Genomic DNA, 21,719 nt, shown 5'->3' with positions numbered 1-21,719 from the left:
TACCACTTCCTATCTGTCAGAATGGCTAATACCAAAAAGACAAGAGATAAGAAATGTTGCTTAGGATGTGGAGAAAAGGGAACTCTCATGTGCTGTTGGTGGGACTATAAATGGGTGCAAACACTGTGGAAAACAGTATATATGTTCCTCAGAAAATTAAAAGTAGAAATAGCATATGATCCAGTGATCCTACTACTATTTATCCAAAAAAAATGAAAACACTAATTCAAAGAGATACATGTACCCCTATGTTTACTGCAAAGTTATTTACAATAGCCAAGATATAGAAGCATCCTAAAATGTCCACTGACAGATGATAATATGAAGTGGAATATTAGCCATAAAAAAAAGATCTTGCCATCTGTGACAACATGGATGGACCTACAGAGTATCTGTTAAATGAAATAAATCAGACAGAGAAAGACAAATACTATAAGATTTCACTTAAATGTGGAATCTAAAAAGCAAGCCAAATGAATAAAAACACAGATTCTTACATATGAAAAACTGGTAGCTGCTAGAGGAGAGGTGGGAGGGGAGAGGCAAAATACATAAAGGAGATCAGGAGGTACAAACTTCTAATTATAAAAAAAAAGTGCAGCAGGGGCACCTGGGTGGCCAGTTGGTTAAATGCCTGCTGTTGGCTAGGTCATGATCCCAGGGTCCCGGGATTGGGTCCTGTGTTGGGTTTCCTGCTCAGCCAGGAGTCTGCTTCTACCTCTTCCTTTGCCTTCACCTCCTTGTGCTCTCTTGAGCACGCTCTCTCTCTCAAATTAAAAATTAAAAAAAAAAAAATCTTTAAAAAAAAGGTGCAGCATAGGGATTATAGCCAACAATAAAAAACTTCCACCACAGAAAAGCCCAAAACCAGATGGCTTCACTGATGAATCCTATTAAATGTATTAGGAAGAATTAATATCAATCCTTCTGAAGCATATAAAAAGAAAAAAAGTGGGGGAATACTTTCTAATTATTCTTGGATGCCAGTATTGCCCTGATACCAAAGCCAGACAAAGACATTAGAAGACTATAGACCAATATCCTTTGTGAACACTGTTGCAAAAATTCTTGACAAAATACTAGCATACCAAAGCTAGCAGGATGTTGGAAAAATTATTATACTTCGTCTCATGACCAAGTGAGATTTATCTCAGAAATGTAAGGTTGGCTCAATGTAATAATACATCATAATGTAAGAAATCCCGACATAATCATGTCGTTAGATGCAGAAAAAGCATTCAACAAAATCCAACACCCATTCAGGACAAAACGAACAAACACCACTCAACATACTAAAAATATAAGGGAAACTCCTCAACCTGAATAAGGGTATCTGCAAAGAACACATGGCTATCATACTTAATGCTGAATGACTAAAAGCTTTCTCCTTAAGAATAAGATAAAATGTATTGGAAGTTCTAGTTGTGGCAATCAGGTAAGAAAGAAAGAACATCTAGAAAGAAAAAAAGAAAGTAAACAATCTCTATTTGTAGATGGCATTACCTTACATACAGAAAATCCTTAGGAATCTATATACAAAATAAACCATCAGAACTAATAAACAAGTTCAGCAAAGTTACATGATACAACATCAATATACAAAACTCAGTGATCACTGTACACTCAATGAATAATCAAAAAATACAATTACCAAGACAACTCATTTACAGTAGTGTTAAAAATAAAGAACTTAGAAATAAAATTAAGAAAATAAATACAAGACTGGGGGCACCTGGCTGGCTCAGTTGGAAGAGTGTGAGACTCTTGATGTCAATCAAGGTTGTGGGCTTGAGCCCCATGCTGGATATAGATTACTAAAAAAATAAAATTAAATTAAAAAAAAAAAAGGACAAAGGACAAGACTTGTTGAAACACTGCCAAACAATTTGTTGAAGCACTGTTGAAATAAAAAAACTTAAATAGACATGTCCAAGGATTAGAAAACTTAATATTAAAGTGGTAAATATTTCCTAATGGCTTTATAGATTTAGTGCAACCCCTTTCAAAATTTCAACTTTTGGAAAAATGGACAGTCAGAACTTAAAACTTTCATGGAAATGCAAGAGATCCAAAATAGCCAAAACAATCTTGGAAAAGAAGAATAAATTTGGAGGACTCATACTTCCTGGATTCAAAACTTACTACAAAGCTGTATCGAAACATGATAGTACTGGCATAAAGACAGACATAGAAATCAATACAACAGAATAAAGAGTCTGGAAATAAATTCTTATATCTATGGTTAACTGATTTGTGACAAGGATGCCAAGATCAATAAATGAACATTTTTTTAAATAAATGGTTTTGGGAAAACTGGATTTCCACATGCAAAATAATGAATCTGGACCCCTATGTCACACCATACATGAAAATAAGTCTAAAATAGTGAGAGAGCTAATGTTAGAGATGAAACTGTACAACTCTTGGAAAGAAATATAAGTGTCAATCTTCGAGACCGTGGATTTAGTTTCTTAAATATGATACTATGAGCACAAACAACAAAAGCAAAAATAGATAAGTTGGGGTTTATCAAAATTTATCAAATTTATCAAAAGACACTCTATCAAGAAAATAAAAAGACAACTCAGAGAATGTAAGAAAATATTTGCAAGTCATATATTTAATAAGGATCTAGTATCCAGAATACATATATATCTCTTAGAACTCACAATAAAAAGCCAACCCAATCATAAAATGGGTAAAGGATGTGAAGACATCTCAAAAAAAAAAAAAAAAAAAAAAAAAGATATACCAGTGGCCAAGAAGCACATGCAAAAATGCTCAACATCATTTGTCAATCCAAAAATGAAACCTTACATATTGCTGTTGGGAATGTAAAATGAAGTAGCTGCTGTGGGAAAGTTTGGCAGGTCCTCAAAAAGCTCAACAGAGTTAGGCATGAGCCAGCAATTCTTTTCCTAGGTATATGCCCAAGAGAACTGAGGATATACATTCACATAAAAACTTCTAGACAAATAATACAAGTATTTTTCATCACAGCCAAAAAGTGGAAATGACACAATTGCCTATCAGTTGATGAGTTTGGCATATCTAAAACATGGATTATTCATCCATAAAGAGGAATGAAGTACTGATACATACCACAACTTGGATGACCCTTGAAAATGTGCTAAGTGAAAGAAGCCAGTCACAAACCTCTCCATATTATAGGAGTCTGATGATATGGAATACCCAGAATAGACAAATCTATAGAAACAGGGTAAATTATTAGATGCCCGGGGATAGGGAGATGAGGAAACTGGAAAGTGACTGTTTCTTTTTGGGGTGATGGAGATACTCTGGAATTAGATAATAGTGATTTTTTTTAACAGTGTAAATATACTGAAAATCATTAAACGGTACACTTTAAAATTGTGAAGATGGTAGATATAATGTTTATGCAAATTTTACCTATAAAATTAAAAAAAAGAAAATACTGAAGTGTAGCAGAATATGCCATCCCTAAGTATGCCTCTCTGGCAAAATATTATTTTGAGAAACAGCAGATGCAGGAGAAGCTCTGAAAACAGAGTAGAAGTTAAACTTCTGTTAAGGGGCATTTATATTACAAAGGAAATCTCCATTCGTAAGGGTCTCTCCCACTGTACCAGGAAGAGAAGGTTGACTACATCACAAGAGGATTATACCAATGGAGAAGACGCTGCCTGAAATCTACACAACAAATCTTACCTCTAGATTACCCTGCTTTTCCTGGTAACTTCCCCCAGACTGGCCACTGAACAGCTTGCTTCCTCTTGTCTGCAGCTGCAGATGGTGTTGAAGCCAATGGCTTAGATGACCTTGGGGAGTTACTCGTTTTTCCCTGGGCATCTCCTCTATACATGAGGTATACATGTTAATAAACTTCTGTTTTTCTCTTGCTAACCTGTCTTTTATTACAGGAGTCTCAGCCAAGAATTCAGAAAGTGAGAGGGAAAGTTATTTTTCCTCCCCTATACTACAGGTATTATATTCATTCAACTGAATTCAACTGAATTCATTCAACTGAATGTTTCATCTCTGTAGGCATATAAAGGTTGGTTGTTTTTTAGGGAAAGAACTGTGGATTCTGAGGTCTCTTGTCAAATGCATGTATTTCTGAATTGCTAGTACCTTCCCAGTTTGTGTGATGAAAACTTAAAGAGGTCTGTTTGCATACGAAAATAGGTAGAAGTAGCCCTGGAAACACAGGGCTCTTGATGGCTATGAAGACAGAACCCTGCCAGCAGACATATTTCAAGTGCTCAAGTCCTGTTAAGATTTTTAGATCTAATTTGAGCTCTGTACTCTTGACAAATTTTAAAGCTGCACCTCCAAGCAGCAACTGTGAGAAATTTGAAACAAACTGGGAGGAGTAACCTTAGCTCTTGTCTATCAGTAGAAACTTTAAAAGTCAATAGAAGGATGCTCACTCTCCCATCTGCCCTTTCATCTCCTATTTGAAAGAAGTTTGCAGATTACCAGGAAATACGGAAACACTGCTTTGCTGCTTCTGAGGCATAAGTTTTATTTTAGTCGTCCCTCTTCTTTTTCTTGAATATTCTTAGAAAAAGAGACTCAAACATGTTTTAAGTAATAGGAAAGTGGAAGAGATGTTTTATGAAAGAACTGACTGGAGGGAAGAAGCCAGAGACCTTCTTACATAATAAACCGGAATAATCTCTTAAATTAAAAGCAAAGCCAGAGTTTTGTAAAAAAAAGAACTTCACAGGAAATGGGATAAATAAAGGGCAGTGAATTTACATAGGCTGCATCTAAGACTGAGAGTTGATACAGATAAAATAACTCTGCATTTGACCGCCTTTATATTGTCGCCTATAATGTCAAGGAAAATAAAAGAAACAGAACTACCCGGTAACTCTGCCCTCCTGATAAATTATTTCTGTTGTTCTAGTTTCTCTTTCCACAGAAAAGATACTTTATGCGAAAGCATGCTGTCTTTTACTTTCTGGAGTTGTTGTTAATTACTAACAACTTAAGGTCTTCTTTATAAATAAAAATAAGGAGTTTCAGAGTTTTAAAAACAATGAGAATATGAATCTCTTTCTCAGTGATGGTGCTTGCCCATCAGATAATTAGTAGCCCTGTTGTCCTGAAGAAGCAAAACAGCTGTTAATTAAGTATTTGATGAATTCTTAACCTTGTATGGTTAAAGTCTTGATCTCAGGAGACGCGTAGACCAAGGAAGGTTTCCAACTTAAAATTGTATCCAACTTAAAATTTTCCAACTTTAATATATATATATATGTGTGTATATATATATATATATATATATATTTTTTTTTTTTTAGAGAGAGAGAGAGAGAGAAAGAGGAGGGAGGACAGAGTGAGAAGGAGAGACTCTTAAGCAGGCTCCACTCCCAGTGAGGAGGCCAACGTGGGGTGATAAGAGGAACACATGGCGCTTCTTTAATTTTGCATAAAAGAGAATAGAAAAATTAGTTCTTTTAATTTGGTAATGATAATATAAACTGTGAGATTTAATGTCAACATGTGGTTTTCATAGATTTATAAGATCGGTTCTAAAGAAGCTTTTTCTCTTTTCTTTCTTTCTCTCTCCTTTCTTTCTTTCTTTCTTTCTTTCTTTTCTTTCTTTCTTTTTCTTTCTTTCTTTCTTTCTTTCTTTCTTTCTTTCTTTCTTTCTTTCTTTCTTTCTTTCTCTCTCTCTCTCTCTCTCTTCCTTCCTCCCTCCCTCTTTCTCTTCTTTCTTTCTTTCTTTCTTTCTTTCTTTCTTTCTTTCTTTCATTCATTCATTCATTCATTCATTTTATTTATTTATCCATGAGACAGAGAGAGAGAGAGAGAAAGAGAGAGAGAGAGAGAGGGAGAGGCAGACACAGGCAGAGGGAGAAGCAAGCTCCATGCAGGAAGTCTGATGTGGGACTCAATCCCAGGACTCCAGGATCATGCCCTGGGCTGAAGGCAGGCACCAAACCGCTGAGCCACCCAGGGATCCCCTCTTTCTTTCTTTAGGGATCCTATTACATTTATTGAATCTCTCTCCCTCTATCCCCAACAAAGGTTTCTGTTTCTGAGAATGGAGTGTGGCTCCCTAAGACAGACAACTATCTGCTTATGGTCCCAGGATCTATCTGGGCTACCAGCTACAAGTAAACGATTGAGGTCCAGTGTAATAATTATATGCTCCCTTTCACTCTCAAAATGAGTTCTAGCTTGGACAATATATGGTCGGCATAGGTCAGTTTAAGAGAGATCTAGTTTTCTACAAAGTATCCTTTGTAAAATTAAAACGGAACTCCTTATTTTATAGCTAAATATGGTCCTCTTAAACACTGCTTTAAAATAATGCAAAGAAATATTTAAAGAGATAAATACCTAGATAAGATAGGCGATTTTCTCATTGTTATTTGTTAGAAATTACTCCTTAAAATTAAGATCTTTCAGACTTTGAGCTCACCAAAGGCAGAGAATATTAGTCCTTAAATCTCCCTCTTTCTTACTAACAACATGGGGTTGGATGGGGAGACTACAGGTTTTGAGAACAGGTTTTGAGAACTTAAGACTGAGCACAAAATGTTTTTTCTTATAGAAACTGTGGTATAAATTGTAATTTGATTAATACTGCTAGTATTGTTTAGCAGTAAATTTTAGTTCAGAAGGCCTTTTTCTGATTGGCTTAAACATTTTATTTATAAAACTGTAATAAAACTGTTTATATATAAAAATATTACTATTTATCAGGTTATTTAAAAGAAAACATGTTTTAAATTCTAAAATTCAAGCATTCAAATTAATTTATGGATCATAATTATTTTTAATCGCATCTATAATGTTTATATTCTAATTCATATTAATTCACTACCATTCATGTTTATTTGGCTGGGGTTGGTGGGTGATGGTTAGGAATTAATTCAGGCAACAAGGAGAGGATGGCTTCAAGAGAGCCTTAGAGGAGACTGTGGTTTAGACAGTTGGAGGGAGTAAGGTGAAAAATCACAAATAAGCTTGGAAAACAGTGATGACCACGTTTTTGCAAAAAGTGGGGCACATACAAAAAAAAAAAAAAAAAAAAAAAAAACCAGTAAATTTTCCTATCCTGGAAATGTCCTTTTTTAAAAAAAAAAAAATTTTTATTTATTTATTCATGAGAGACACAGAGAGAGAGGGAGAGACATGGGCAGAGAGAGAAGCAGGCTCCATGCAGGGAGCCCGATGTGGGACTTGATCCCAGAATTCCAGGATCACTCCCTGGGCCGAAGGCAGATGCCCAACCTTTGAGCCACCCAGGCATCCCTGAAAATGTCCTTTTTGTGGTAGCAAATCTCACAAAATAATTAGTCTTTATTATCAGTGATAGGCTCTTTCACAGAGTGAATGATGGTATTAGTTGAGATATAATACACAAAAATGAAATCTATTTAATTTTTATAGAAAAGATGGTGTTGGTAGTTTCAATTTAAAAAAATGATAAGCAGAAGTGGACTTTAAAATCAAAGTCCACTTACACAATAGCAAACTGCCCAATCTTTCTGATTAGAAAAAATGTTTTCCCTACTTATTAAGACAATCAGATAACTTGGACAAGAAATGAGATAAAAACATAGGTAATGATCAGTGATGGTCAAGACTTTTGAAAAGTTGTTTCTATGTGCAAATACAGAATTGATATATAAAGAAGCATAAATACCATTTTAAAACAATGAAAATAAAGAATAGGTCACAATCTTTATTAAAACAGAAAGTCAATGAAAATTGCATTTTGATAAATATTGTATCTTGCTCAGGTTCCTTTCATGTGGGTGACAAAATACGTCAGTAGCAAAATTAAAGCACGCTCTGTTCTATATACTTAGAAACTGGCAAACTTGCCCTGGCTGGCCCTTGGTAGCTACATACCAAAGGTGCACTTGGTGGGACACTTGCTGACCAGGTTGCGGGGGCTACTTTCGGCTGCCAGTTGGCTCCACCAGTCAACTTTTTCTCTCCTGCATTCCACTGAAGATCTCCCCTAAAATCAAGCATGCAAAAACAAAGACAAGTATTAACACACTAATAAGAAAAGAGTGTGTGTGGCTCATTAGATACTTTAATGTGGGGCTAGAAGCAGTCTGAGTTGTTAAGAGAATAGGCTAAAAATTATAAAAGTCTCATCATATTGTATTTAAGAAAGTGTAAAAGCATTTGGAAAAAAATCATTTAGAGTTTGGATCTCAATGGTAACAGGAATTTCCTATCACTTCCAATGAAAGAATGTGCCGCAAAATTCAACTGAATTAGTCACTGGTTATTAAAAATTCCAAACAGTGTATCATAAATACTGTAAACCTATACTTTGTCAAATATCTCTATTTTGTTTCACTCATAATGACACTTCTAAGCATGAGAGGGCCCATCAGAAGGTTTTACATCATGACTATAACCTGCCTTACAGTGACTGTAAGATACATCTGTTGTAAAATGCATCCCAATTTTAGAAATGTTAAAATGTGCATCTAAAAAAAGGGCACATTGTTGATGATTCTTACTATCCTTCCTTGAAGCTGATCCTCCATGGGAGACTTTTTAAAAGCTAGGAATAGTGTAATGATTCTAGAATTTAAATCTATTAAAGCACTCAAACCATAATTCCCAAGTAGTTCTAGCTATAACTTAGTGACAGTCTTGGAGACTGAAATAGATTGCCCCTTTTCATTGCAGAGTCAACAGTTTGAAGGTTCCAGTAGAATAACAACAAAAACAAAAATCCAGAATGTAATAAAAACCAATTTTGAAACTGCTTAGCCTGAGAGTGAGTTATTACTCCAATGAGTTTACTAGTCTCAAATAAATGTAAATACACTGTCATGAGGAAACTAGATAGTTTCAAAAACACTTACTTTTTGGATGTGGTACCAGAAATTCCAAGATCTATAAAAGGATAAAAGAAAACAGAATTCAAACCTCTATACTCAGCTTAAATGATATGACATTTAAGAGATCAAAGAGTCAGAGGCCTAGAAAAAGTCCATATTTTGCCTAAGAATGACTGTATTCAATTTTACAAAGGAGAAACTATGTTAGGAAACACGTTCAGAAATCCTAACATTTTCTTTTACTTCACGTTATACTTAAGGATCACATTTTAATGTCAACTGGTGTCTAGGAAAGAGTAAACATAACAGACTTGAGACTGTTCTCTTAGAAAGGCCTATGTGCCTGACATCTGAGAACCTCGCTTAATAAACTGTTCTCTATACTGAGATAATACTTTTCCTAATGATAAGGGTGGCTTACTCTGTCTAAACTGTTTGTACAAACAATGTGGTTCATGTTGAACACCTGCATTTTTCCTTCTGCGAGACTGAAATTCTGGGACACATTAGGCACAGACTGCCTACATGATCAGCATTCAAAAAAATCCCTGGGTGTGGAGTCTCTACAGGGCAGAAACATCACACGTGTTGCTGCATTTCCTTATGCTCTTCCCCTCATGGGAAGGGGAGAGCATAAAGAAGTCGGTATGTGGATTCTTCTTAACTTGGCCCATGTCTTTCTCCCTGATGATTCAGCTGTGTGTCCTTACTATGTTGCTGTAATAAATCTTAGGTGTGAGTATAACTATGTGCTGAGTCTTCTGGGTCCTAGTGAATCTCTGAATGGGAAGGTGGTCTTGGGGACTCCTGACACAACTGGCTTACTCATTCTACTTTAATCTCAATTCATTTAATACTTCAGTAAGTATTTGTTGAACCTTTACAGATGTCAGGCAATGTTCCAAGCACTTGGGATATATTAGTGAAGAAAACAAAGAACTGATTCCTAGATAAATTTGCATTCTAATAGGGTGAGCTAGATGGTGAAACAACAAAATAATAAATTATGTAAGTCACTAGAAGGTAATAAGAAAGCCCATAGGAAAAAGCAAAGGAAGAGCAAGGTATGGGGGTTCTGGTTGAGTAGGATGAGGGTGAGAGGCAGCATTAAACAGGACACTCGAGAAGGCCTCATGAAGAAGGTATGATTTGCGCAAAGCTGGACAGAGATGGGGGAAGAGCATTTTAGATTAGTCACCTGGTATACTCTCTGCCTACGGGTACGTTAGATGAAATTGCCGAACTGCTTTCCACAGTTACATTTTCACCAGCAATGTTAGAGAATTTCAATTTCTCCACATTCTCATCAATGCTGGTTGTCTTTTCCAATTATACCCATCCTCATAGGTGAGAAGTGATATCTCATGCGGTTTTGATACCCATTTCCCAGATGACTGCTGTAGAGTATCTTCATGTGCATACTGGCCACAGCTATATTATTTGGAGAAATGTCTATCTAAATCATCTATTTTAAAATTGGGTTATTGTCTTTTCATTATTGAGTTGTATTCATTCTCTATTTATTCTGGGTATAAGTTCCTTAACAGATATATGTTCTACAAATACCTTCTCCCATTCTGTGGGTTCTCATTTTCTAGATAGTGTAATTTGTAGCACAAAACTTTTAAATTTCAATGTAGTTCTATTTATCTATTTTTATCTATTGTTGCTTGTGCTTTGTACAGATTATAAGATTATTACTCACACCTAAGATTTGGTGTCATATCTAAGAACATTACCCAATCCAAGGTCATGAAGATTTATTTACTAATACATTTTCTTCTTAGAGTTTTAAAGTTTGGGCTCCTACATTTAGTTCTCATCCACTGTAAATTAATTATTTTGGAGTAGGTAAGATATGTAACTCCACCCTTTTGCATGTGGATATCTAATAGCTGTCCCGGCACCATTTGTTGAAAAGACAACTCTTTTCCCATTGAACAATCTTGGCATTTTCGATGATAATCAATTGACCACAGAAGTATAAGTTTATTTCTAGACTATCATTCTATTCCATTGAGATATATGCCCACCCCTATGCAGCAGTACCACTTATCTTAATTACTATAGCTTTGTATTAAGTTTTAAAATGACTAAGTGTGAATCTTCCAAGGTTATTCTTTTATTTAGAATTTTGGCTATTCTGGCTTCCTTGTATTTCTACATGAATTTTAGGTTCAGCCTGTCATTTTCTGTAAAAAAGCAAACTAGAATATTGGTAGGGAGTACTTAATTTTTTTTCAGTTTTGTAAGATATTTTAAATATTTTATTTATTATATTATTATTATTTTTAGAGAGAGAAAATGCTTTCTCTCTCTAAATGAAGTGGTGGGGAGAAGTGGTAGGGAGAAGGGGAGGGAGAATCCTAAGGAGGCTCCATGCCCAGTGTGGAGCCTGACATTGGGCTTGATCCCATGACCCTGAAGTCATGCCCCGAGCTGAAATCAAGAGTCAGACACTTAACTGAGCTACCCAGGCACCCTGGGAAATATTTTAATTAAAAAAAATGTTTACCTATAGTAAAAATCAGTGGTTTTTTTGGGGGGTGTAGGTTTTTACATTTCTATAAATTTTGATAAATACATGAACTAATGTAATCATTACTATAATCAGGACACAGAGCAATTTAATTACTCAAAAATATTCTCTCTTGCTACTTTTTACAATAAAAAATACACTCTTGGCAGCTAGAGGTATAAATCCTTTATTTCTGAAGGAGAATCTGGATGATACACTGTAGTGCCAGCAAAAGCAGTTACCACTGCCAACTATCCTTCAGTGACATGAAATTTTAGAGTAGGAAGAAATACTCAAGTAACCTCTCCATGGGTGTCATCAAAGTATTTTCATGGATGCCCAGATCAGGGACAATGAATAGGAAACAATAATATATCCGTTGGATAATGCATAGGAAAAAAAAAAAGTCTCTATAAAGGACCTTCTAAAGCCTTGAGAAAAGTCAAAGGTATCTGCAATGGTGAACCCAGTCACCTTAATGAAAAATCAGATTCAGAGTTAAAAGAAAAGATCAGTCTTTATACCAGCTGCCCTCATCTCTTAGGACTCTCTCCTTCACTTGTCCATCTCCAGTCTTTGGTCTCCTTGTTGTTCCTTAAATATGCCAGGCAGTTTTCTGTCCCAGTGCTTTTGCACTGACTACCTCCCCTTTGCAAGCAAATATTCTCCTTCAGATATCCATGTCGTTCATTTCTTTACCTTCAAATCTTTGCTCAAATTGTACCTTCTCAGTGAGACCTGCTCTAACTCCCACTCTGCAGCATTCCCATTCCTCCTTGCTTGGTCTGTTTCTTCCTCCATAATGCTTATGACCTAGCATACAATAGAACTTATTTGTTTTTTTTTTTTTTTTTTTTTAAAGTTTTTATTTATTTATGATAGTCACACACAGAGAGAGAGAGAGAGGCAGAGACATAGGCAGAGGGAGAAGCAGGCTCCATGCACCGGGAGCCCGACGTGGGATTCGACCCCGGGTCTCCAGGATCCTGCCCTGGGCCAAAGGCAGGCGCCAAACCACTGCGCCACCCAGGGATCCCCAATAGAACTTATTTGTAAATATTTATTTCTCCCCTTCCTGAGCACCATAAGAACAGAAATTTATACCTGTTTTGTTTGCTGATTTATCTTTAGAGCCTGGAAGAGTGCTTGGTACTCAATAAATATTTGTTCAGTGAGTAACTTAAATTCACATGGACATTCATCTGTCAATATTAATTTAAATATTTTTTTAAAGATTTTATTTATTTATTCATGAGAGACACAGATGCTCAACTGCTGAGCCACCCAGTGTCTCCCAATTGTCAATATTTAAACATTTAAGTTACCCTATGTTCTTATTTCCAAGTGAAATGAAAAATCAAGTACTTACTATACATAATGTACTTGGTTTCATACTTGAATATGCTCTCTAATTATAACTTTAGTAATTTAGATTAAAAATGGCATAGGTACTACATGTGAGACAATGAATGGCACCGCAACTGTTTATCTTCCAAGGAACTGTACTGGGTAACGCACTAAGAATTTCCATCTACTCCTTGATATACTTAACCATTAGTGAATCCAGAAAAAAAGTACATATATAAAAAAGATAGAGAAAAAATTCACATATGACACAGTAAAAAACAAAAACTGTATTACTCACTGCCTACTAAGCTGGCAAGAGATGAGTCAAGGTCACTCCCAAGGGCTTTGCTTGCTGCCATTGCTGGACTAGGTGGAACCATTGAAATGGGTGCAGGCTGCCCGGCTGGTGCCATGGTTGGCATCAGTAGATCGCCTAAACCATCAAACACTGGAAATCAAATAGACCAGGTTCAGAATGATTGAAAAATAAAAAGGCCATATGCAAAATTAAAGGGAAATTATCTTCTGAAAAACTATAAAACAAGTGAATATACAATCTTACAAAGGAAGGCATGGAATCACACTTTTTATTACTCTAACACCAAGAAGAACATTTCAACATATGTCTACTCATAAAGTACAGAAATACTAGTCAACATAAACAAAGATGAGAAAAAAATCTGTGTAATGTACAAGAAAGAGCACAGATTTTGCAGTTGGCATTAGGCTCAAATTTAGTTGCATGCTTCACTAGCTGTGTGATTTTGAGAAAGTGACTATCTGAGCTTTAGTTTCCTCATCTGTAAATGTGGAGGGTACTGCTATCACATAGTTTTGTTGTGAAGATTAAATTAGATAATAGTATGTCTTTATAATAATGATTGCTCTATATAGGGACTCAGTTAAGTGGTAGCCACTGATACTCTTATTAAACACAATCACTAAAATACTTTATTGAAAATGATAGTAATTAACAGCAAAGTCTAAATAATTTACTCTCAAATCCTACAATGCTTATCTTTTTTTCCCTCTACAATGCTTATCTTTAAAACAATTCTTTCATGAGAAAAGAAGACTGGATCCCCTAGTTTCCTAAGAAGTTAGTGTTAGAATAAAACCTGATCTAATGGGCAGTACTTAGTAGTAAGTATCTGAAAAACAGCTGACCATATTTTAGAAGTAAAAGTTTTGATCCTCCCTCTCATTATAAGCAGTAATTTTTGGTTCTAATTTTAAAGGAATGTTTAGAGGAAAAACTATTTTAACTATTAGGAATCATGCTATTATTGATGGTTCCTGGTCACTATGTAACCAATTACCACTTGTTTAGTTCCTAAAATACAGAAAGACCATTCAAAATATAGACTCAGAGGATTTGCATGAATTGTTGCTAATACTTATGTCAAAATTTTTGTGGTTAATTTTCCTTTAAAAAGTATGAATATTTACCATCAGCACTACTGTACAATAATTCTAAAGTGGAAAAAGGATAGCATTCAACTAGGCACTGGCAAGAGAAGCAACTAAATTGTCAGGCAGGGGTATATTTAGGGTGTTTTCTGAAACACATTTAATTGCCAAAAACTCACCAATTGAAAATTTGTAGTAAGGACCCAGCATGGGAAGAGTAGAATGGAAGAAAATACAAACAAAATGACAGCAGGATGAAAGATTAAAGGCAGGCAGAGAATACTAGTTGTGTCCCAACTTCATAAAACCGAGGGCCATGCAAGCTTCAGAGGGTGTAAGCAATGGCAGTGGGAGTGTCCACACATTCAGATACTGCATAAAGTGTTTGTTTTCCCTTAACCATCTCTAAACCACGTGCATGTAAGCTCATGCAAACAGATGGTGTGTGTGTTGTTAGATTTCTGCTAAAAATTGAAACAGAAACACAGAAAAGGATTACAGGTTATCCTTAAATCTTCCAAAATGTACTGAAAATATATACTTAAAATACAGAATAAGAGATTCATTAAAGTTTTAAAACCAGGTCGTCACTCAATATCTGCTTATAAGTTTCCTGATATCATACTAACCTTAGGTGGGCTATTTTACAATCAGAATAAATGAAAAGAACATTTGAAAATCACTGCCTCACCTGATGGATCAAAGGAGCTGCTGCTAGAAGTTGAAGGCGTTGTTCCAAAAGCTGCCTCAAAATTGGGCTGTAGCAGGTTATTCTGAGCTGGAGTCACTGGTGATGGAGAAGGGGCCATAAAAGAACCCCCAAATCCTGAGGAAAAAAAACAGTCCCAGAAAAATATAAATGGAAATAACTAAAGGTAGTTAAAGGCCAGAAAAACAGACAGGAAGAGTCATAGGAGACTGAATCAATATAGATAGACGAGAAGTCAGTAAAACCTGGGAAATTAGTTTTTAAAAAGTTTTTCATGTATCTTGGTATCTATCATATATTTTTTAAAGATTTTCATTTATTTTTTAAATTCAAGTACAACATTCAATATTACACTAGGGTTTCAGGGGTACCATATAGTGAATCAACAATTCTATACATTAGTCAGTGCTCATCATAAGTACTCTTTAATCCCTATCACCTATTTCACAACCCCTCCCCTCCGAACCTCCTCTCTGGGAACTGCCAGTTTTGTCATGTATTAATGAGACTAAAGTTAATTAGAAATAAGATAGCACTTAAGAATATATACCCTTGTTAAGAGAACCTGTGGCAACCAAACCTATTATTACAACAGAACTACATAAAACTTAAAAAAATCTCAGGAGGGTTAAAACTGAGATAATCCTATTATATTAAAATTTTGTTTCTTCAAGTCACAATACCAAGTAAGCTAGAAAATGCTTAGTTGTACGCATTGGCTCAGTATAATAAAAAAAATCAGACAAATATGCAGGAACTCTGCCACCAAATCCTCCTTAATATCTTTCCTACATGTTCTAGTCCCACTGCTGCTAAATTTGGGCTCCTTCACATTAGCTCTCAGGATTTATAAACAGCCACCCAGAGGGGCTTCCTGCCTCTACCCTGGACCTCCCCCAATCTAATCTCTGCTGTGCAACTAGACTGATGGATGGATGGAAAACACTGATAAAGTTACTTGTCTAAAGTCCTTTACTACCATAACTTTCAGATTCATATAATGCAGATTCCTTTGCATAGCAATCAAGCTCTTTTGTCTCTGTCCCCCTCTCCCTCCCTAACACCTCATGAGGAGTCAGATGCCCACTCCAGGAGGGCCTCTTGGACTGATACTGTCACCCACAGCTATGCCACCCCTGACTCCAAGTATGCTTGAGTTACATGCTCTGCCTCTGTGTCCTCCGTATTGGATACATCTCTCCATCTCATTCCCATCACATGTCTTTATTTCCATCCGCAAGCTCCCACTCTGGGGATGGCTTTTTGGTGTCAGGAACTGTGTCTTCTGTTTTTCACCAATATTCAGCACAATGCCTAAGACATGGAATTACTCTTTACTGCATACAGACACTTCTGAATATAAAAGGTACAGAGGAATCAAAGGCCACTGTAAGGTAACCAGACTTCAAATTATTTACCTTTTGAAGGCTGGAAGCAAGTAATTTCTCTCAAACATCAGATAGAAGCAGAAACAAAGTTCACTCTGTACTGCTTCTGTACAAAACAAGCAACCAGTGAAGGCAGTGGTTTCTTAATAAGACACTGAAAGATATTCTATTATCAAAGAATTTATTTCCAAAGTCTCTTCTATATTGTTTGGGTATAAATATTCCTTCTAATCTAGTCACATCTCCTCTTTTTTACAAACTTCTTGCAAAAACAAAGAATGCTTTAAAAAATCCTTAAATTTCATTCTATAGAACTAGTTTGTAATTTGGAAAATGACTTCCACTGAAATTCTCCGGCTATTTTCTAAAGCAGGCAATAACAGTCGTATTACTCCCAGACATTGATAATGGCACAAGTGTAGGCTTTTCTTGCATATGTATTAAAAATGCAATTTGAAAACTGTTATCTAATAGAGGATGGTCTTTAAAGCTCCTAGTGGCTACCTGAACTGATTTTAGTATTTTAGTGACATAGGCATTATGTAAATTTCCTAAATGAACAAAAGACATTCTCTAGATCTTTAAGAACTAATACTATGAAGCAAAGATAGGCTAGAAGTAATTATTTCTGTGGATGAGATTGGTTTTAAGGAGATTGATGGTTATGCTGATGCTGACTTCTTGGAAACATCACACACCTCAAGTTCGAATATGGCTGTGCTTACTTGAGGTAATTTTTCTGTGGTGTGGTTCTCTTTGTAATAGGTGAATGTGCAAACAACTGTTCTTGACTCTCGGTTTCTTAAAACTGGACCAAGAAGAGACAATTTATTCTACAATTGCAGCATATTAGTGTTGGAAAAAGCCTTTTGATCATCTGTTTAAAGCCTGTCTTTCTGCGAGTGGAAGAAAGGATGCCACCCAAGATTCAGTAGTAGAAAAAGAAAAATGAGCATTTACACTAGGCTCATCTGCTTAGTGCTACTGAGTTTCATGAGATAAGTAGATCACATTCATAGGTGAATAATGAAAAAAAATTAATGACTTCTCTAAGAAAGTGAAGGGTAAAAGCCAACACTGGCATGAGGCTCACTAAATACCAGCAGGGTTACTATTCTAAGCATTTTTTTTTTTTTTTAGATTGAACCATATGAACCATATGGATCGCTAATAAATATTTAATCATTTTGGTCCTACAAAAACAGGTTTATTTGTTCAAACCAAAACATACATTAGCTCATTTAATCCTCACAACAAATCTGTGAAGTTTCACAGAAGAAGACACTGAGGCCAGAGAAGTTAAGTAATCTGCCTAAGGTCAAATGACAGCAAATAAAAGCCAGGATTCCACACAGGAATCATCCAGAGGTTGGGCTCTTTACCACATTACTCATGGCCTCTTTTCCATAGTGGGGAGTAACTCCAGGGTTATACTCTTTCCTGCAGGATTATGAACTTGAGAGAGATCTAGAAAGATAAGACTTTTCCCCATTAAATTCAGTTCTTATGAAGTAGGTGCCCTTATAAATCTGAACTACTTAAAAAGCTATAAAGTGATATAAGATAACCAACTGATTATATCAAAGAAAAAAAATCTGCTGTATTCTAAATGAAGGGTTAAACAGGAAAATTATAGATATTAACAAGGGAAACTCCTTCTGTTAAGTGAAAAGTTTTAGAGCCCTGGAATAGACGTAACAAGAAAACCCAAATCACTAATCTTTCTATATGGTTCTAAATTATATTAAGAAAGATATTCTATGGAGTTGAAGGTAACAATCATAGGCTTCCAGATATCCTGCAGGCATATTTGGACTGTCTTACGCTATAACTGAATCTCCATCTCTCTTCAAGTGCTCAACCATCTATAGACACACTCTTTTGTCACAGATAGTTGATCTTATGAATCTATCTTTCTAAAGGGAACAGCCTACACACTTAAGGACGTTCTATTAACAGACATATCAAAACTGACAGTCACAGTTGATATATCACTTGGGTCAGGAGAGTGAAATTTTAAACCTACTGGTAGATACACACTCCCACATACCACCCCCACACTCAAATATGTTAAAGATGATGTCATCTCACTTACCCTGTAATATAGTCAGCTGTTAACAAATTCCATTTTCTAAGATCAATCTGAGATAGTCAATATTTCTAGGAATAATAGCCTTTGTCTGACGTGTTTCAGACAGCTTCCCCCACCCCCTTAGAGTATGAAATAGTTGGTTCTCTGTACATCTTCCCATTCAGTGGATATTATGTTATTAACTCCACCCTGAACATTTTTATATTTTAAATCAGTTCAAAGACCTCTTTGGTTCTGCTAAAAAGTCATGGTTAACAGAGAATGCAAAACTACAAAGGGTCTCATAAGACTGGCCCATATTATTTTCTGCCTTTGGAATTAAAGATAGGATGTGGCACATTCCTACACTAGTACAAATTTATGGTGCGGTCACTCTAGAATTGTGTCTATTATGGATGAACATGGTTTTCCTGCTTGCTGTCAACCTGAGAAGTCAGGCATAAAACATCTAATCTCCCTTAAGAATCCATTTTTACATCTGTCATCCAGTAATCTATATATTTCAGACATCTAAGTTTTCAGGTGGTGTATCTTAAGAGGAATTTAAGAGCTTTATTGTTCACTGCATGAAACAATATTTCCTTTTATTTGATACAAACTTTCATGTTTCCAGTAAGACTATCCCAGATCTGGATAATATTTGCATCCTACCAATAATCTCAATGATTTGGAGATTCTTCAAGCCCGTTCTTATTGGTCAAAACAGCTGTCTTTTCTAGAATAGTCTCTAGTTTAACCACTTTGGATACACCAACAGAACTTGAAATTTTTACTTACAGGGTAGAAGATGACTCAGATGATATTTCATGCACAATTTAATTCTGGAATTGGTATTATTTGAAAGTTCTAGTGGTAAATTTGAATAAAGAAGAATAACCAGTTTTTATGAAAGATATGCCCAATTTAAAAGACTATCCATTTAGTCTTTGTTTTCTAGTTTTAAATTATATACAAATTTTTGGCAAAGCTTTCCTCCCCAATTTTGAGATGATTCTTAATTTTTGGTTTAAAATCTCTAAAAATCATTTTAAACATTTAATTATACTATTTATTTATTTATTTATTTATTTATTTATTTATTTATTTCCTTGTTACATATATGTAAATTTATTCCCTCAAAAAAAAGTTGGAGGAGCAAGAGCCCTTGTTCAGCAACCAATGCTACTTTTAGAGAATACACTTTCCATTACAATATATGTGTATTATTTTTCTTTTATTCTCACAAAATAGTTTTATTGCTGAAAGTGAATAATAGAAGATTCTAAATACTCACAAAATACAACTTTTTCTCTTTTTTGGTTCAAATTCTTACTTTCAATCTGATATTTGTAGACTTATTATCTATGATTGGGTTCATTTATCCTAAAACAACAACAAAAAAAGTTCCTTTTTATTTCAACAGCTTGTGGACTTAACTGTTCTCTCCCCATAGATACACATACAAGTATAACTAACACATGTTAAGCTTCACTGTAAATTACCATAACACAGTGCCCCAAATATTTGTTCTACCATTGATATTCATTTAACACAAATGTCTGGGCAATTTGAAAACTCTGAAATAGCCAAGGTCAGCTAGATTAAATATACAAATGTGACTGGGGTTTTATACTGTGTACATTAGCAGGGTTTTTTTTTTTTTTTTTGGCTAGGAAAGTTGCTTCTAGTTCATAGTATAATATTACATTAATATTCTATGATATTCTTTAATGAGAACATGGATTCTTGCTGTTTTGTTACCTGAACAAGTATGAGAAACATTTTTCTATAAGCAAAACAGAAAAACTATAGAAAACAAGCCCAAACAATTAAGACCTAGAAAAATTAGAATTTAAAATCTCTTATATCAGGATATAAGGTAAAAGAATAGTAGGCCTCATGCCAGGTAAATCAGACTCAAATATGTACAAATTAAATTATAAGAATTGTTTGTAAAGCAAGCCAGACATTAAAACTCATTCCCACCTACTTACATTAAAAATTAATCTATTCAGATTTAAAAAAACAGAGAAAGAAGAAAAGATGCACGAAATACTTTCCCATCACTAAATAAGTCACAAGATGATGCAGTGGAAAAAATGGGACGTGTACAGTCAATAAAACCTATGTAAGTGACATGGTCACTTTCATCACTGATTTTTCCTTTTCTATCCGATTTTACTAAGATTTCAGGATGGACATTTTAAGATTGCTTTTGGTGAAGTGTTCTAACATGCACTTTTCATGTACTTTCCTTTTGAGATATCCTCATACACAGAGCTGTGCAGCTGAGACGGAGGTCCCTGATGCTGCATTTGGCAGTAGCTGATGAAACTTCCTGTTTGTTTCAGGTGTGTTTTAGACCCTATCTCACTCCCAGAATCAAATCTCTTGGCTCTGCCGCTGACTTCTGACTTTGAATTGGAAGAGAACATTGTTTTTTCCCACAGGCTTTGACCAGACTCTCTGCACCTACTTCCAGTGTTCCTGGCTCTAGGAAACAAAAGATCTCAGGTTTCAGCCCTGGAAGCACAAGGGGGTTAAATGGATTGAGGACAATGTGGCTCTGCAGTCTGGAGGCGCTTAACATGACGGACCAGGCTCCTGCCAGGCTCCTATCTGATAGTCTTACAACTCCTCATTAGGGTCTGTGGCAAGAAAGGAGGTAACCCCAAGAACGAAAGACTTCTTAGAACTCTCCGAAAAGCGAGAGCATTTGATTTCATGTGCCATCTCAACCTCAATTACAACTTCAAAGCCAAAGGCTTATAATCAGTACACTCAGTTTGAAATTGACAAGGTCATCTTCCCTAAATAACCATTTAAAACTATGCTATTTCTGTGGCCTGTTAAAAACCCATTACTGAACCTTGAAAACCTGAATTAAGGTTATTGGTTTTATAAGAGCTTGAAGGTTTTATGACCAATTTGAAGACTCTAGGAAGAATACCCAGGGCAGAAGAAAAGCCAAGTAAGCTAGTATTTTTTCCCCAAATAACCAACTATGTTTTGCGTTAAGTGCACTGCCTTTTATCATATCTGCAGCTTCCAAAGTCCACAGTGACATCACAGTGTAACTCTGGTTCTTCACTATTCAGAAAAATACCAGCTGGCAGTCACTGGTATGAAGGGGATTCAGCAACCAGGAGGATCATACTTAATCAAGGTAGTCTGAGTCTGAAGAGGAGAGGACAGACACAAATGAACTGCTATCACTCCCAAGAAAGATGGCTAACTAGCTAGTCTGAATGACTGATGGAAAGAAAGGGTAGCAGCTGGGCTGTGCTTACCCTTTCTGGCCTCTTGAGAAAAGATTGGACCTCATACCAAACTTCCTATAATACTGAAAGGTGACCAGGGTCCTTTCATGAGGTCATTACTCATTACTAATCCAAGAATGAATGTGTTGTGCCTGCTGTACCTGGCCAGGTCTGTTCATTACATGAAACAGTAAAACCTAGTC

At 35.6% G+C, this 21,719-nt stretch overlaps 1 protein-coding gene across 13 annotated transcripts in view; it reads right to left on the bottom strand.

Moving 5' to 3' along the window:
• SNAP91 (synaptosome associated protein 91) overlaps positions 1-21,719 on the bottom strand; it is a 139,880-nt gene that overhangs the window by 11,899 nt on the left and 106,262 nt on the right. For 12 of the 13 annotated variants that reach the window (XM_072832187.1, XM_072832188.1, XM_072832186.1 and 9 more), the window contains 4 exons: positions 14,780-14,914; positions 12,977-13,126; positions 8,838-8,868; positions 7,858-7,969 (listed from right to left, as the gene is read on the bottom strand). In XM_072832187.1, the coding sequence (XP_072688288.1) occupies positions 7,858-7,969; positions 8,838-8,868; positions 12,977-13,126; positions 14,780-14,914 (428 nt within the window). The remainder of the gene's footprint in view (positions 1-7,857; positions 7,970-8,837; positions 8,869-12,976; positions 13,127-14,779; positions 14,915-21,719) is intronic. The other variant, XM_072832190.1, reaches the window with a different exon arrangement.

This window comes from Canis lupus, chromosome 7 (assembly GCF_048164855.1).
Source record: "Canis lupus baileyi chromosome 7, mCanLup2.hap1, whole genome shotgun sequence".
Lineage (NCBI taxonomy): Eukaryota > Metazoa > Chordata > Mammalia > Carnivora > Canidae > Canis > Canis lupus.
Note: the sequence above shows the minus strand (reverse complement) of the source record. Positions and strands in the feature narration are given on the sequence as shown.